General features: G+C 32.5%; 1 protein-coding gene across 2 annotated transcripts in view; it reads right to left on the reverse strand.

Annotated features, from left to right (window-relative positions):
- The window catches only part of LOC107436622 (protein jagged-1b), a 47,491-nt gene that overhangs the window by 2,716 nt on the left and 27,521 nt on the right, over nucleotides 1-17,254 (reverse strand). Inside the window, exons 12-19 of one of the 2 annotated variants that reach the window (XM_087152602.1) lie at nucleotides 16,975-17,088; nucleotides 15,044-15,157; nucleotides 11,449-11,562; nucleotides 11,244-11,360; nucleotides 6,623-6,850; nucleotides 4,755-4,864; nucleotides 3,422-3,670; nucleotides 470-583 (exon numbers count right to left, since the gene is read on the reverse strand). In XM_087152602.1, the coding sequence (XP_087008728.1) occupies nucleotides 470-583; nucleotides 3,422-3,670; nucleotides 4,755-4,864; nucleotides 6,623-6,850; nucleotides 11,244-11,360; nucleotides 11,449-11,562; nucleotides 15,044-15,157; nucleotides 16,975-17,088 (1,160 nt within the window). Of the gene's footprint in view, nucleotides 1-469; nucleotides 584-3,421; nucleotides 3,671-4,754; nucleotides 4,892-6,622; nucleotides 6,851-11,243; nucleotides 11,361-11,448; nucleotides 11,563-15,043; nucleotides 15,158-16,974; nucleotides 17,089-17,254 lie in introns of both variants that reach the window. The other variant, XM_087152601.1, reaches the window with a different exon arrangement.

A 17,254-nucleotide genomic window follows, 5' to 3' on the forward strand; every position in this document is an offset into this window, starting at 1 on the left:
TTCAAAATTGTTTATAAATTATTGTTTTTATATAGTCAAGACCCACTATAGTGAACCTTCGGGAAACCGAAATTTCTGTTCACTATAACCGGGAGTTCACTCTATTCGTACTGCAAACAATTTAAACTCATTTTTCCGAACTGTTTCCTTTTATGACACTTTATTTAAATAAATGACCCGTAAAAAAAGAAGTACTAAATATTGTTTTTTAATCATTTGATAATCATTTTTAATCATCAAAATGACCAAAACATGAAAAAAATCAGTCAAAGACAGAAAAAAGTTCATAATTTCCAATTTCCTTTCTTCTCTTCGTTGACTATATACAAAAACATTATATGTGTATAGCTAGGCACGGGAGCGAACATTTTGTTCACTATATCCGGGAGTTCACTATAAACTGTGACTATAGCAGGGTTTGACTGTACAATTGTCATTTAAACGCAAATAAAATAGTATTCGAACTTACCACTGTTATTTCAATTGTGTTCTGCTTTTCAGCGCATTGAGCAAATACGGGTATAGTTACCAAGGACCAGATAAATTTCTGTAAATCCAAACACAGTTTAGCAGTGTTCAAAAACTGGAAGGAAAATATTTTTTTTAGGAAAATATATGAAAAACAGGAGGCATTTCTTATGAATGCTTATAAATACAAAAAAGAAAAGGTTTTAGGAATTCTGAACAAAATACGATATAAATGAATTTTTAGTCATTTCGAAAAAATACATTTCTCCTCTGGAAAATTCACCTGTAAAAATACAAAGTAATTTTATTAAAATATTGTAGATCCCGATAAAAGAATCCACGGAGATTCGAATAATATTGTCTCGTAGAATAGAATATTTGTTGTCAATCAGAATAGATTTATTAATAAACATCTAGAATACACAGAGGGGTGCGATTATTCTTGTTTTTCAGTGGCGCCACCTATGACCGAGAATTCGACTTCTGCCACACCCGCTTATAGGGCGGACCGGTATAATTTGTTGTGGGAACATAGAGGGCTTTATGACCCGACAGATTTCACCCTTTCCTACAACGGGGGAGTTTTCTGCAGTCCAGCACTCACTTATATGCAGTGAAATTAGGAAATAATGTAAGAGAATAACATCCAATAAATAATAACCAAAATAATAACCAAATTGCGTGCGTATTTTTAAAGTTTTGTTAGAAATTTGGAGGATTGAACTCACGACTTGCCATGTCGATTCGTCAGTGTCAATATGTACGATTAGGGTTGTTACAGGAATTTGAAAATGGTATCAAAAATCATCCCGGAAGAGTGCTTGAAGGAATTTAATTTTTTTATCATACCTCCTAATCTTCAAAATGTAAGCCATATGTATTTTCTTTGAAAAATGTGTTGTGGTAATCCACATATTACTTCGAAAATTTGTGTTCCATATTTGAATTTGTTTAATGTTTGTTCCATTATTGAAATCTTCCAAGCTTGTGATAAAATTGCTCTCAAAATTTATTTTAGCTCGAATAATTGTTTTTACATTAAAACTCTATACCGAACTTTGGATCGTTTTATTTAAGATTAAGTTAAAGATGTATCCGATTTCATAATAATGAAACTTTTCATTTCGCAAAATACTTTGTGAACTGTCTACAATGACAATAATCAAGTTATGCTCTCATTACAAAGAGCTGAAGTTGTAATTCTTTTTTAAACAATAGTTTTGAAAAATGGAATTTTCTACTTTAGTTTCTCCCTGAAATTTTAAATAAAGTTCGGCAATAGACAGCTAACTAAAGAAAATTAAATATATTCTTTTAATAGTGCAATCTAAGAGCAAAACTAACGGTTAAAATGGTTTGTCTAGCTTACCGCAGAAAACATTGGGTCTTGGTAACCCAGTGGTTATAAAATCGGGGGCGATGCTCGAATCCGCTAAGACGATTTGCTTGTAAAATCTGGGGAATCGAAAGCCCTGAGCAGTATTATGGGATCTGGAAAAAATTTCATTTTTCCTTCACATCTGTGTCTAAATGTAAGAATGCGTGGTGCTGCCATCTATCCACGGGGTTTCTGAACTAAGGCGTACTTTCATCCAGGCGGTCCTCTCTTTTCAAACGAAAAGCTTACCCTCCTGATATAATTCGCAAAAGGCTGGCGAGCTTGAATTGTCCAAGTGTCATTCGAAACAACATCATCTTTAATTTGTTTCATTTAGCAGCACCCTCTGTTGTCCCTCATTTTGATGAGAAAAATATGTCAGCCGTCCGTTTTTTCCCTGTATAATTTACAAACAATTGGTACAGTAACTTATTTGATATAAAAGCTTTGGTTTCATCGTTTGTAAAAGAACAAACAATTTGGAATAATTTTTTATATTTTGAGCTTTACATATAGAATAAGCGAAAGATCCATTGCATTCAAACTTATGGAGGAGACTCGTTTTGAGCACTCGGTTATAAATAGGTGCTCGCGAATGAAGGAAACAAAACAGATTTGAAAAAAGTTGCTCACGAAAATAAAGGTGAGATAAAAAAAATAGATAAATAACGGAGAAGCAAAAGGGGCATGAAAAAGAGTTTGTGACCAACAGCTGTGGATGATTCGTGTATCAACGGTTATAGCATTGAAATTTGTCTGACCTTATGTTTTGTTGGCTTTCATTCCCAAATGAAACATTACTTGAACGGTGAGTAGATATATAAGAGTTTTCATTTTTTGTAATTTGAACGTTAATATTTATGTAGGCAGGTAGGTACTTTATTGCACTCTATTGGTCTCTGAGGAGGATCCGAAGACATGCCATCCCCTGCTTTGGTAACTGGACGACCTGCACCCTCGATCCAGACTGCTGATCAAAGTGTTCACCCAACCGCTTACTGACACCGAAGCTAGTGATGCTTGACTTTGGTGTTGCACTGGGAACCATGTCCTAACGACCAGTCTACTGCGGGACAGTATATATATATATATATATATATATATATATATATATATATATATATATATATATATATATATATATATATATATATATATACTTTTATACATACATAAAAAAAATTTTTGATTTTGATTTTTTTTAAAATCATATTTCAGCTTTTTTTGTTGTTAATTACTGATTTAACCACATTATTTTCCATTGTAAAAGAAATCCAGCAAAGAAGATGCTCTTTTAGAGCAGCCCTTTTTGTTTTTAAATAAATCAACTGAACTGGATCAACGTAATTTTGGCGTTCCTAGCCAATTCATTGTAATATCTAATGAATTACATGACCCTATGAGAAGGTCCACTATCTTGAACTTGATCATCTACGTCTGTGGAGTTCCGATTTTCATTCAAAATTTCAGCAACAAGATTATTTTTAATGGGATAATAAATGCGAGTTCAGTTTACCCAACTTTATTAAGCAACTGAACATTACACATTTCTTAATAAAATGAAAAAGAACTTACTAATGGCATTATTCCTCCTTCGAATTGAATGGATAATTTTGCGCACTTATTTGATACAATTGAGTTGAATGGTTGACAATGTGGCGGCGATAAATGATCCGATAAATACAGATGAATACTTTTTTCTGATAAACATTGACCCTTTATTAGGCAAGGAAGGGAAGAACAGAAATTTGGAACGCACGTTTGACCGGATGGACATTCATCAAAAGGATTTCGGGGATCGCACACTTTCTTTTCACAGGCAACCTAAAAACGGAAGTGATTTCATTAAATTGAAGACATTTCTTTAATAAAGTTGGATTTTCATTTTCTTTAAACGTTAAATAAAATTTCAGTACAAAACTTATGAGCACAATTATATTTAATAGAAGAAATTAAAAAAAAACTCTCCATTGTAAAACAAATGTAACAAGAGTTAAGAGTTATATTAAAATGTGTAACAGACAGGGTTGTAAAAATTAAATATGCAAAACAGCTACTGTTGCGCATTCGAGGTCATTCATCAATATTTAAGTGGAAAAAAAATCGAACTTTGACGAATCATTATCGTGGAAGATAAGACCAATAGGAAGACTGTAAAAAGCTGTTTAGTGGATGATTATTAAAAGTGGCTTAACATTACTCTGTATTGCTATGTAAATAAAATGCGTCTCTCCATTGCTCTGAATGACATACTTTTTTACTTCCACATCAAAAACGTATATTTTAGTCTGAGTAGTTTCATTTAAAAAAGTCTTAATGAATGATGGTTATTATGGACCGCCATGTTTAAGAGAGAAATAAAATATAGCCCCAATTTTGATTCATCTGGATGAATAATTTTAGATGGAAATGAAAGCAGTGTTGAGAACTAAAATTATAAATAAAATAAAAAAAAGTACTTTCCGGAATTTTAGTCGGAGCGTTCGGAATCGGAACAAATGTTTCAATCAAGTTTCTTATTAAAATGCTTAAAAAAACAACGAAATAATTTGACTCATTTAATTTGTAGACTGAGTCAGAAGTATTTTCTTTTAATTTAATTCTAGCGATGAATTTAAATGAAAGATTACATAGTAGTCATAGGATTTATTTAAAATAAATTTTAAAAAAAAAGTTGCCATTTAGTACCGTCGGAATCAAATTAATGTAAAACTAATTGTAATTAGCTAGGCTATGTTGTTGGTAATATGTGCATTTTTTGTTGTTGTATTTTTGAACGTTTAGATATTCTCCCTTTTATGAATTTTCCCCAATAAATGATTGTAGATATTTTCAATTTATACTTAATCAGGGAAGCGTTTAAGGAAGGTTTATCGAAATATTTGAAAACAAATAAATGATTAATTACCCTTGAACATATAACTTTTCCATATTGACAGAAACAGCTATTGCATTCGTATTGCCATTGGCTGCCTTCACTTTTAATTTCACCTTGAAACTCACACGATTTTTTCACTTCTGCAAAATAATTTATCTCTTCTAACTCTACAATAATAGGTTCATCATACACTGAAATTTATAACTCAGAATTTCATATTTATATAAATAACACTAATTTACATAAGAAATACTATTCAAAATAATTTTTCGATACAAATTCTAAAATACACTTAAGTGTATATAATTAAGAGAAAAATAATTGAAATTTGTTAATAAACAAATGTATCAATTTTGGCCTACTTAATTTTTGAAATCGTTACTTCTTAACAGTTAATTAAACAAGAATGTAAAAATAATTTGTTACTTACAAGGGAAACTAGGGAAGTGTGACTCGCCAATTTTGAAATAAACTATTGGGATGTATGCCTTATGAGGAATAATTTTAGGGGGAAACATTCGCTTCGGCCCATAGAAGGTCCTGTGAGAGATAAAAAATAATTTAATATATAGAAAAATCGGTATTTTATTACTTCAATGCAGACTATTAGTTATTGTACTTGTCTCATTATCCAATTAATTTGTAATTAATTGGATAATTAATTAATTTGCTAATTAATAAATTAATTAGAAAATTAATTAATTAATTGTTAATTAAATGTTGATTAATTTATTAATTAATTGATTTGCAATTACATACTCCAATTAATTTGGAAAGTTTCTTGAAAAAAAATTTTTTTTTAATTTTCTGTCATATTTTTTTTTAAAATTAACCTAACAGGTTTTTCTGAAAAACTACAGATATTTAAAATTTTCGAAATCAATTTTGACAATAAATATGCATTATATAGTACGTGAAAGTACCACAAAATTAATTGGAGTATGAGACAATTACAATAACTAATAGTCTGCATTGAAGTAATAAAATACCGATTTTTCTATATATTGAATTATTTTTTATCTTTCACAGGACCTTCTATGAGCCGAAGCGAATGTTTTCCCCTAAAATTATTCCTCATAAGGCATACATCCCAATAGTTTATTTCAAAATTGGCGAGTCACACTTCCCTTGTTAGTTACTAAAATATTTTCACTGCAATCCGCAAAATTAATGAGTTGGAAAATGGTTATTTATAGAATTGCATTACACAGACTTTCTATTGCGTAATTTAAAATAATGCTTTGTTATGGATTGCAGTAGCAGCCAACTTTTTTATACAGTAAAACCTCGGTACAACAATAGACCAATAAATAGAGTGTTGTAGAGGAATATATCGAGGGTCTACATACTGTGGGGACACAATGTTATTATATTTATTAACTAAAAATGTTTTTATATATTATGCAAAAAATTTACTAGCAGAGTGTAAATTATGGTTAAATATTAAAAACAATTGAAATAAATTCAGAAAATAAGATCATACTATACCTGGAAACCGTTTTTATTCAAAATAATCTGATATTTTTGTTCATTTTTTTGACTTAACCAACAAAATATGCACGAAAATGAATTTAGTTTGTGAATGTTGCTCCACCCACCCTCTGCTGAAAAAACTTTCTTTCTCGGGTGATGCTGTTTTTTGTGACTTATGATGATTAAACATGAAGGAAATAAAATCAGAGAGATTCTAAAAATGAAAGCTCTTGAGGTGGTCAGTCTTCTTTTGTCAGAAAATAGAAAAAATCGTTTTACAGGGGTTCATTGTTTTAAGGAATATCGTAGTATTGAGAGGAGCGGGACATTAATTCAGTTCGTTGGGACCACGAAACATTATCGTAATAAAGGGAGTTATTGTTGTATTGGATATTGTAGTTCACCGTACTAGAGATGTTGCTTACCCACGTCACAGAGTTTACCAGTTTTGCCTGATGGACAAAGGCATCGGAAATCATTGATGCCGTCTTCACACGTCGATCCTCCTTGACATGGTGATGATGCACATTCATTAATGTTTATCCGACAATCAGGTCCCGTGAATCCAGATCTGCATTCACAGAGAAACCAATTGATACCATCGATGCAATGACCCCCATTGTAGCAGGCATTCGGTTTACAGTCATCCACATCTGTTAACATTTCTCAAATTAATTATTATGTAAATAACTCAAATATAATATAATTATTTCGATCGTAGTTAGATAGTCTTTAAAAAAAATGAAATACGATACAGAGTTTAATGGAAAATTTAATATTAAATACTATATATATATATGTTACGATGAATGACCGAAGTCTCGAAAATGTCGACATTCACCGGTGAATGTCAACATTCACGTAGTCGCTTGGTGTATGTCCGAAATATTTGCTAAATACCCTTATTTCTGACTTTCACCCTACACTGATGTTATTTTAAGGTTAAGTGCCACTGCCCGGTATACCCTACACCAGGGGTGGCGAACCTTTATACACCAACGTGCCATTTTCTCTAAAAAGTTGCTTAATGAGGTCATAGACGTGCCGTCAAATAATTTGACTTCGTGATCATTGGGAAAATAATAATACAAAATACAATCAACTCAAAACTCTTTATTTACATTGAAAAAAAAAATACATTTTGCAATATCTCAGTTATACGCGTAATTCAACTTTCAAGTAACATCAGTGTGACTTCTGTTGTTGCAGATTAGATGACAAATAACTTATGTTAGGTTGTAGTTGTTGTTGTTAATTTACGTCGCACTAGAGCTGCACAATGGGCTATTCGCAACGGTCTGGGAAACATCCCGGAGAATGATCCGAAGACATGCCATCACAATTATGTTAGGTTGTAAGATGTTACTTTAAGCAGGACTGTTAATTTTTTTTACTTGTTATTTATTGTTAGCTTGTTTTTTATGGTTATTAATTGTTTTTTTATCATTAATTTTTAATTTTTTATTAATACTTGTTTATTATTTTGTTTACTTTTTGTGAATTTTAATTTAATTTTTACATATGCTTCATAGTGTAACAAAAATTGAGATCGGTGGAGTGCCCAAAATATTGTGTTGCATGCCATAACTGGCACGCGTGCCATTGGTTCGCCATCCCTGCCCTACACTGATGTTTTTTTTAAGGTCAAGTGCCATTGCCCAGTATATATTTGCCCGATACTCCAAACACTGATGTTTCTTCTAATCTATCGTCAGTAAGCATTAAAATATAGAATAAATATAAATATATCAAATAAATATAATAATATCAACGAATAAATTAATATAAAATTGGATATAACAAATATTTCGGACATTCACCAAAGCGACTATGTGATTGTTGATATACACCGGTGAGGGTCCGAATGTACAAGAATGTAATGAAATATTCGATCTTTCACCGACGTATTTGGTGTTTGTCGACATTCACTGGTGAAAGTCAACAACCACCGACTTCGGTCATTTGCCGTAACATATATATATATATATATATATATATGAATACAAAAAGAAACGAAGAAAAATTAAGAAAAAGAATAAGTTTTATTTACTGCTCATAAGCTGCAAGTAAATAGAACTCATAAAATAAGTTCTAAATGTAGAGAAAATATGGATAAAATTACAGAACAATTGAGATAAGGGGGAAAAAATAAGAATAAAAATCCGAAAAATAGGGAAAAAATTAATGAAAATCCGGAAATTTTATTTTCCGGATTTGATTATCTTCCCGATTTTTATTACTATTTTTCTATTTCCCTTTTTTCATTGTTCTGTAATTTTAATTTTTTCCATGTTTTCCATATATATATATATATATATATATATATATATATATATATATATATATATATATATATATATATATATATATATATATATATATATATATATATATATATATATATATATATATATATATATATATATATATATATATATATATATATATATATATTGCCGGCCAGGTGGCCGAGTGGTTAGCGTGTCTGACTGCGGAGCCAATGGCCGCGGGTTCGAATCCCGCTCTCTGTGTTGTCTTCTGTTGTGTGAATGCGGCCCACCCTATGAACGGGTTTGTGGCAGTATGGCGTGGGTAACGTTGCTCGCCTCCGTGACTTTGGTTCACAGGTGCCCACTGGGTAACGCTAAATGAGTAACAATTCCGGCATCTTCTATGGCGAAGAACGAAAAGTTCAGTGCCTGCCGTTATTAATATATATATATATATATATATATATATATATATATATATATATATATATATATATATATATATATATATATATATATATATATATATATATATATATATATATATATATATATATATATATATATAATAACAGGGCTACATCCCTGTTATCATTGTTGTATTCAGCTTTAATAATGCAGTCAAAAGCCATGATGCGTTATAAAAATGTTTATTTAAAATTAGGCTGGTGGTTATAACATTTCACATCCCCACTCCACAAGGGAGGGGGTGTGGACGAAACTCCGGATGGTTCCAGCAGATGTTTATTGGAACATGTTATTCAGCAAGAGACATGCGAAAACCATCGGTCCCGCATTAAACACTACAGAGAATGATGTAATTAGGTTCCAGTCATACATACCTTTGTAACTCTACGCATTATGGAAAATCGTTTAATGCTTCCTAATATGGAAGTGAAAAAGGGGCAAGATTCTAAAAATAACTCCGGCTTTGAAATATAAATCTAATTATTATTCTATGGTATGTTTTCAGCCTTGAATTCCCAAAATAGAATATCTCTACGCTTAAAAGACATTTTATGAAACCGAAAGAGTTTTAATTCTTTTATTAGTACAAAAGTATTTATTATTCTTGTATTACATATATATATATATATATATGTGTGTGTGTGGTATTGTAGAGGAACGAAAAGTTTTTTCAATGAATGAAATATTTAATAATAGAATGAATTTTACATATGTGATGAAATGTGAAAAGTTTATGAAAATGTTTATATGAAAGTTGAAAAATATGGGCCGTCTGCCCTGTTATCGTAAACAAGAGTATGGGCCGTTGATGTACACAGGTATATGGGCCGTCAGCCCCTTTTTCACAAACCCTTGCTGGGCCATGAAGTTAATCCTTCCAGCAACAAAACGAAAAGTGTGTCTCTCGATTCAAAAAGGAAACGCTGTGGAGCGGGGAAGGGGTGAGAGTTTTCCTCATCCTCCATATATATATAATGATAAAAAGAAAAGAGAGAAAAACGAAGAAAATTAATAAGTTTTATTATTCTTTATTTTGTTTTTTGGATTTTTAATATTTTTTTCTAGATAATTAAAAAAAAATTTTTTTTTTAAAAATACTTTTAATAATTTTCTTCTCTAGTCATTATTTTTGTTAACTATAGTATTGGCATAATGGATAAAATATATATATATATATATATATATATATATATATATATATATATATATATATATATATATATATATATATATATATATATAATAACAGGGCTACATCCCTGTTATCATTGTTGTATTCAGCTTTAATAATGCAGTCAAAAGCCATGATGCGTTATAAAAATGTTTATTTAAAATTAGGCTGGTGGTTATAACATTTCACATCCCCACTCCACAAGGGAGGGGGTGTGGACGAAACTCCGGATGGTTCCAGCAGATGTTTATTGGAACATGTTATTCAGCAAGAGACATGCGAAAACCATCGGTCCCGCATTAAACACTACAGAGAATGATGTAATTAGGTTCCAGTCATACATACCTTTGTAACTCTACGCATTATGGAAAATCGTTTAATGCTTCCTAATATGGAAGTGAAAAAGGGGCAAGATTCTAAAAATAACTCCGGCTTTGAAATATAAATCTAATTATTATTCTATGGTATGTTTTCAGCCTTGAATTCCCAAAATAGAATATCTCTACGCTTAAAAGACATTTTATGAAACCGAAAGAGTTTTAATTCTTTTATTAGTACAAAAGTATTTATTATTCTTGTATTACATATATATATATATATATATGTGTGTGTGTGGTATTGTAGAGGAACGAAAAGTTTTTTCAATGAATGAAATATTTAATAATAGAATGAATTTTACATATGTGATGAAATGTGAAAAGTTTATGAAAATGTTTATATGAAAGTTGAAAAATATGGGCCGTCTGCCCTGTTATCGTAAACAAGAGTATGGGCCGTTGATGTACACAGGTATATGGGCCGTCAGCCCCTTTTTCACAAACCCTTGCTGGGCCATGAAGTTAATCCTTCCAGCAACAAAACGAAAAGTGTGTCTCTCGATTCAAAAAGGAAACGCTGTGGAGCGGGGAAGGGGTGAGAGTTTTCCTCATCCTCCATATATATATAATGATAAAAAGAAAAGAGAGAAAAACGAAGAAAATTAATAAGTTTTATTATTCTTTATTTTGTTTTTTGGATTTTTAATATTTTTTTCTAGATAATTAAAAAAAAATTTTTTTTTTAAAAATACTTTTAATAATTTTCTTCTCTAGTCATTATTTTTGTTAACTATAGTATTGGCATAATGAAAAGACTTACTGTATTGGCATGTGGGTCCTTCATATCCATCTCTGCATATGCACACGAAACTGTTCTCACTGTTCACACACGTTCCTCCATTTTGACAAGGATTCGATTTGCAACTAGGATTTATACCTACACCAAATAAAAACAACAAATCGTGAAAAGAATTAAAAAAAAAAACATTTTAAATTTCAGTATGAGTAATGAAAGAGAGTCATACGAATGTGGCAAGAATGTCCTGTCCATCCATCTGCGCATGTGCAGTGAAATGTATCCCCTATGTCACGGCAACTACCACCATTATGACACGTTGTGAGATCACAGTGACTGTGTTCTAACCAAAAAAGAGAAATCAGATACAATATAGACATATTTTGAAAATAACTTCCAGATTGAATGAATAACAGTGAATATTCATTCGATTCAATTTTATTCTGTTTGGGGTGGTATTCAATGCAGGGCCGGCTTCGCTGGGCCCTAAGCTACTGAAAATGATGGGGACCTCATAAGTTCAATTCAATTTTTATAAACCTAAAGTAAACTGTCATTGTTTTTTATTGTTGAGTATTAACATTATATTACAAAAAAATTAGATAATATTGCTTGATTGTTAAATATATTGATTGTGACGAGGCTATAATATAGAACCCTTCTTTTATTGCACACATTTTTTGAATGAGGAAAAAAGTTACAATAGAAGCACATTTTAAGTACAGAGTAAAAATTTGGCATGCTGGATATGAATATTAAACAGATTTTTTTCTTCTTTCCCCCGAAATTCTGAATATATGTCATTTGAAATTTTAAATGATTTTTTTTTTTTGCGAATTTTTTTCTAAATTGTTTTTTCGTTACATTACATTTTGCTTTGCTGCTCAAAATTTATAAGACTTAGAAATATGAAATTATGAAGGTGTGTAGAAAATATGCAAGGAGTTTGAAAGAATACAAGAAAATACAATTTGATTATTAGTTATATTTTTTTTTTTCATAACAGCCATTGAACAACTGACTTAATTTTGAGTTTACGACTACCAATGTTTAACTCCGTAATTTTGAACCCAATCCAGAGGACAAGGGAACTCCTGGATCAGTACCAAGAGTTATTGATTTGTTATGAGAACTTGATGGACTTTGTGACCCTGACATATTTCACATGAAAGCATTTTGTACATAGGTATTCTTCTGCCGGCTGGATTCGAAACACAAATACGAGCCCAACACCCAACCAACCAGGCAATCCCGGCCAAATTATTACTTTATCTTACAACCGTCATTGAGAGCCGCGATGGTTCAGGGGATAGAGCATTCCGATGATGTGAACCGGGGTTCGATCCCGGTATGTCTATACGAATTCCGGCTTGCGCCGACCACAGTGCTGCCGTGAAACATCCTCAGTGGGTTAGAATCCCCTTGCCGTCAGACTAACCGTGGGAGGTTCACTCCACGTCATGCAAATGCGGGTTAGTTCCATCAAAGAGTCCTCCACGACTTGATCCAGGTTGTCTTCTGGATTGGGTGTCAAAATGACAAGGCTACGGAGCTGTTCAACGACAGTTATAACTCTCTCATTATATTCTGGGAACCGATCAAGAAAGGCCATTTTCCTTTACAAAATATTCTGAAATTGAATTACTGTCCTGGCAATACAAAAGCTACAATTTAAAGATCCCCTCCGCAGAGGATCAAAATTGTGATGGCATGTCTTCGGATCATCCTCCGGGATGTTTCCCAGACCGTCGCCAATAGCCCATTGTGCAGCTCTAGTGCGACGTAAATTAACAACAGCAGCTACAATTTAAGGAAGCTAAAAACATTTTCCCAGAGTGCGAAGTGCTATTCGGTGGGTGGTAGATAGGAAAGCAGGGATATTTTCATCAGTCGAATGAGTGTTTTATTGCTCTTTTGGTTAGAAGAGTAACAATTAATTTTATCTTTGTGAACACTTCGATTAGATTTTGAAAAGCACCCGACAATGTAAAAACGAATTTTAAAAAAAATGTTTTTTTGGCATCAGAGGACCCCTGCTCCAAATAAAACTTAAAAAAAGAAGAAGAAAGTGGGATCTAGGGGGCCCCAAGTTATGCGTAAATCCAGCCTTGATTCAATGAATAACCACGTTTCTCAAACTGTTTTTATTATAGCACATTCCCTTCCTGTTTTTGAAACATTGCTTGCCATTTTCTTTCCTTTAAGGTGCTTTTTTCATGTTTTTACAAAGTGCTTCACTTTCCCTTTTCGAAAATGAGTTTTTTTTTCTTTACCCTGTCGATTTTTGCCACGTATTATGCAAGAGCGGGATTTTCCCATTGTTCTATTCAACATTTTCACAATTCATTTAACAGCTATCTATTTCGGTGCATGAAAGCGTCCATCATTTTACATGTTTGATGATGTCTACTGTGCTGAGATTCTCTCATGTGCAACTCTACTGCATTCTCTAAGATCCATTCCACCCTCTGAAATCGAACCTCAAAATCTCTCGATCATTCTGAATGGCTATATAATCAAGTAAAGAGTTCTTTGTCAGAAACTAGTTATTTTCATCATGATCATGTAAAGTCTGAAAATTATTTTGCATTTTGTCGATGTATATAGTGCTTAAAAATATTTTTGAGTGCTTAAAAAGTACTAAAAAGGTGTTTATTTTTTTGTTGAAAGATTTAACTCTGTAGTGGTTCTAAAAGTAAAAATTTCCTACTATAAATGAGTTTTGAAGCTTTCAACTACGGAACATTAGTGGAACACTGTTTTCACTTGTATTAACCGACAAGAACATTTTCAAGATATCTCATGTGAGGAATTCATTTTTTTTTTTATCCAAAAATAATCTTAAAATTAAGATAGACTATTATTGTCTGACAGTTGGATTCACAGGTGCATTTAGAGTAGTTCTGAGTTTGTTTTTGGAATATGCGCTAACTGAAGATGAATAAGAAAAAATGATTGGTTCATTGATTGGCAGAAAAGCCAGATATGGCTTTACTGCGCCAGCCACTTGCTTTCTTTTTAAAGCAGTGAATAGTTGTTCTGACAAAGATCACCCAGCAAGTATTTAAGATGAAGGTTGTCAAAGAATTTGTTCCAGTTGGTTGAAACATGCTTAATAGTTATGCGGACTCGCCGGCCAGGTGGCCGAGCGGTCAGCGTGCCTGACTGTGAAGCTAATGGTTGCGGGTTCGAATCCCGCTCAGGGCATGGATGTTTCTCTCTGTGTGTGTTCTCCATTGTGTGATGCGTGAGTGTGGCCCACCCTATAAACGGGTATGTGGCGTGGGTAATGTTGCTCGCCTCCGTGACTTAGGTTCACAGGTGCCCACTGGGTAACGTTAAATGAGTAACACTTCCGGCATCTTCCAAGGCGAAGAACGAAAGTTCAGTGCCTGCCGTTAAAAAAAAAATAATTATGCAGACACGACAGAGAGAACTTGGGTTTTGACTTCATCTCTAACTAATTGTTTAGATTTTACCCAGAAACAATCAAGACAGTTCTTGGAAGAAATAATATTAATTATAAGAATTATAGCAATAGTAATAATTGGAAGAAATATGTTTGCGGAAAATGTACAATGGAAGCACCCTGTACATGTAGGAAATGCGTTGAGAAATGAATTCAAAATTCTTATTTTTTGTGTTTGTAATACAAAAAAATTGTCAATACACAATTTTGTTTAATGATAATAAAGTTTAGTTTATTTCATTCCTAACATCCATATTTCATGCATTCAATCAAGAAGCATAAAGCCCGGTCATTTGGTAGGTATTATATTAAGTGTTGGTATGTTTAGTGTTAAGCGAAATGTGCATATTCTTACTCAAATGGCATGTTTTTCCTTTCCATTCCTGCTTGCATTCACACCAGAATCCTGCTTCTGCATCGATGCATGTTCCATTATTCAGACACGGGCTCGAATCACATTCATTTTTATCTGAAATGTAGGCACACCAATTATTTTTTAAAAAATTATTTAGTTTTTTATAAAAAGCTGCATAAATATTCAATCAAATGATTTTGATTACAGAATTTTAAAATGATTTATTTTGATTTTTGTGCTTCAGACAATTTTAATCGATTTTTATTAACCATGATTATCCCGAGTTAACTCGGGTACCTATAGATTGCAAATATGCATCATCCCGAGAAAACTCGGGCTTAGCAGAAAGTGTCAGGTTTTATGACGTTTTTACTCGGTCAGAAGGAAAAAACATAATCTGCTGTGAATTGCCAAGTTTTATTTGGGAGTTTTGCTGTTGGACTGTGTTTTGTGCTATTTGTATATACGATGGTTGCTGAATTTACATCGCAATAAGTGTACAAAAAAATGACGTATTCCTTCACTGACGTTTTAAAAATATCACTTTGTGTTGTTTTAAGAACTATCATACAAAGACTGATATTTAACTTTTTTTCATTTGCCCGAGATAGTAAACCTGATGGTAAATTAAATGTTTCTTACAGATAAAATGTCAACTTAAAACTTGTGTATTATGTTTCAGTTCCTTTGTATTTATTAATGAAATAGGTTGATTTTTTCCCCCTTTAAAAAAAAATTGTTAAGGGAAGTGGGGAATACGAAGAAGCTGGTTTGAGGCTGCTTTTATTCACTTAAATAAACATAACGATCCCTTGAGTTATGCATAAATGATATCAATTTATCAGATGATATCAATCAAGGTGTCCCGCAGTGGACTGATCATTAAGACACGGTTTCCAGTAGATCACCGAAGTCAAGCATCACTGGCTGCGGTCAGTGTGCGGGTGGGTGACCCACTTGGATCAGTCTGCGTAGGGTTCTCGTTAAGCTGTGCTACCGTAAAGTGCTCGACCTCGCGCGCAGGTCGTCGGGCTACCGAAGCGGGGGATGCCATCCCCTTCGCAGAGGATCAAAATGGTGATGACATGTCTTCGGATCATCCTCCGGGATGTTTCCCAGACTGTCGCCAATAGCCCATTGTGCAGCTCTAGTGCGACGTAAATTAACTTCAATCAAGGTGTGTTTTACATTTATTGTTTCATAATGTGAATAAACGAGGGAATGTCGGGTGAATGCCAACAATCACATTGCCCGAAATATTTATTATATTCGATTTGATATTAATTTATTGGATATATCTGCTGAGGATGGATTAGGAGAAACACCATCAGAGTTTAGTGCATACCTTAAAAAAACATTAACGGTTTCACTGAGGCACTTAACTGCAGTTCCATATTATGAGACGCACTCTAAGATTCTATGTAAAAATCTTAAATGATCAGGTGATGATACAGCTTCATTGTTTTTATGTGACTGTCTGCACTTGTTTACGTTACGTGTATCAATGGGTTAACATTAAAACATAATGCAAACAGGAAGTCAATAAAAACCCATGACACGATTGTTTAACTAGAAAGGATTGCCTATAAGCTCGTGCAAATCATGTCATTATTGAAACTGTGCGTCTTATAATTTGGCTCAATTATAGTGTAATATGCTAATAATATAATACCTGATGTAATAAACATTCTATATTTATATAACGCATCGTCTCATTTAACTGATGGTTACACTAACGTTAACAAGTGCAAAAACAGATGTATCACGTGATAATTTGCATTTTACATAGATGGTGCGTCTAATAATATTTCGGACACTGTCAACATTCACCGTTGGACCGCTCACAGTAACATCAAAGAAGGACATTCTCTAAATCAAATAATTTCAGTCGAAATGAATGTTCTATATGTTTGTTAATAATAAAGACTTACCAACATTGCATGTCATTCCTTCCCATCCGTCTGGACAGATGCAATAATAAGAATTTATTCCATCCATGCAAGTTCCACCATTTCGACAGGGATGAGATGCACAATCATTGATGTCTGCAACACAGATTGGTCCTCAAATTACATATTATTCTTTTATTTTTCGTTTTCTCAAATATATATATATTTATTTATTTTAGATTTGGGTATTATAAAGGTGGAAAATATCTGCTTTGTTGATTTATACGATAAAAGAAATGATTTTAATATTAATAAACTAATT

This window comes from Parasteatoda tepidariorum, chromosome 1 (assembly GCF_982258835.1).
Source record: "Parasteatoda tepidariorum strain Cologne lab strain chromosome 1, Ptep-v5.0, whole genome shotgun sequence".
NCBI lineage: Eukaryota > Metazoa > Arthropoda > Arachnida > Araneae > Theridiidae > Parasteatoda > Parasteatoda tepidariorum.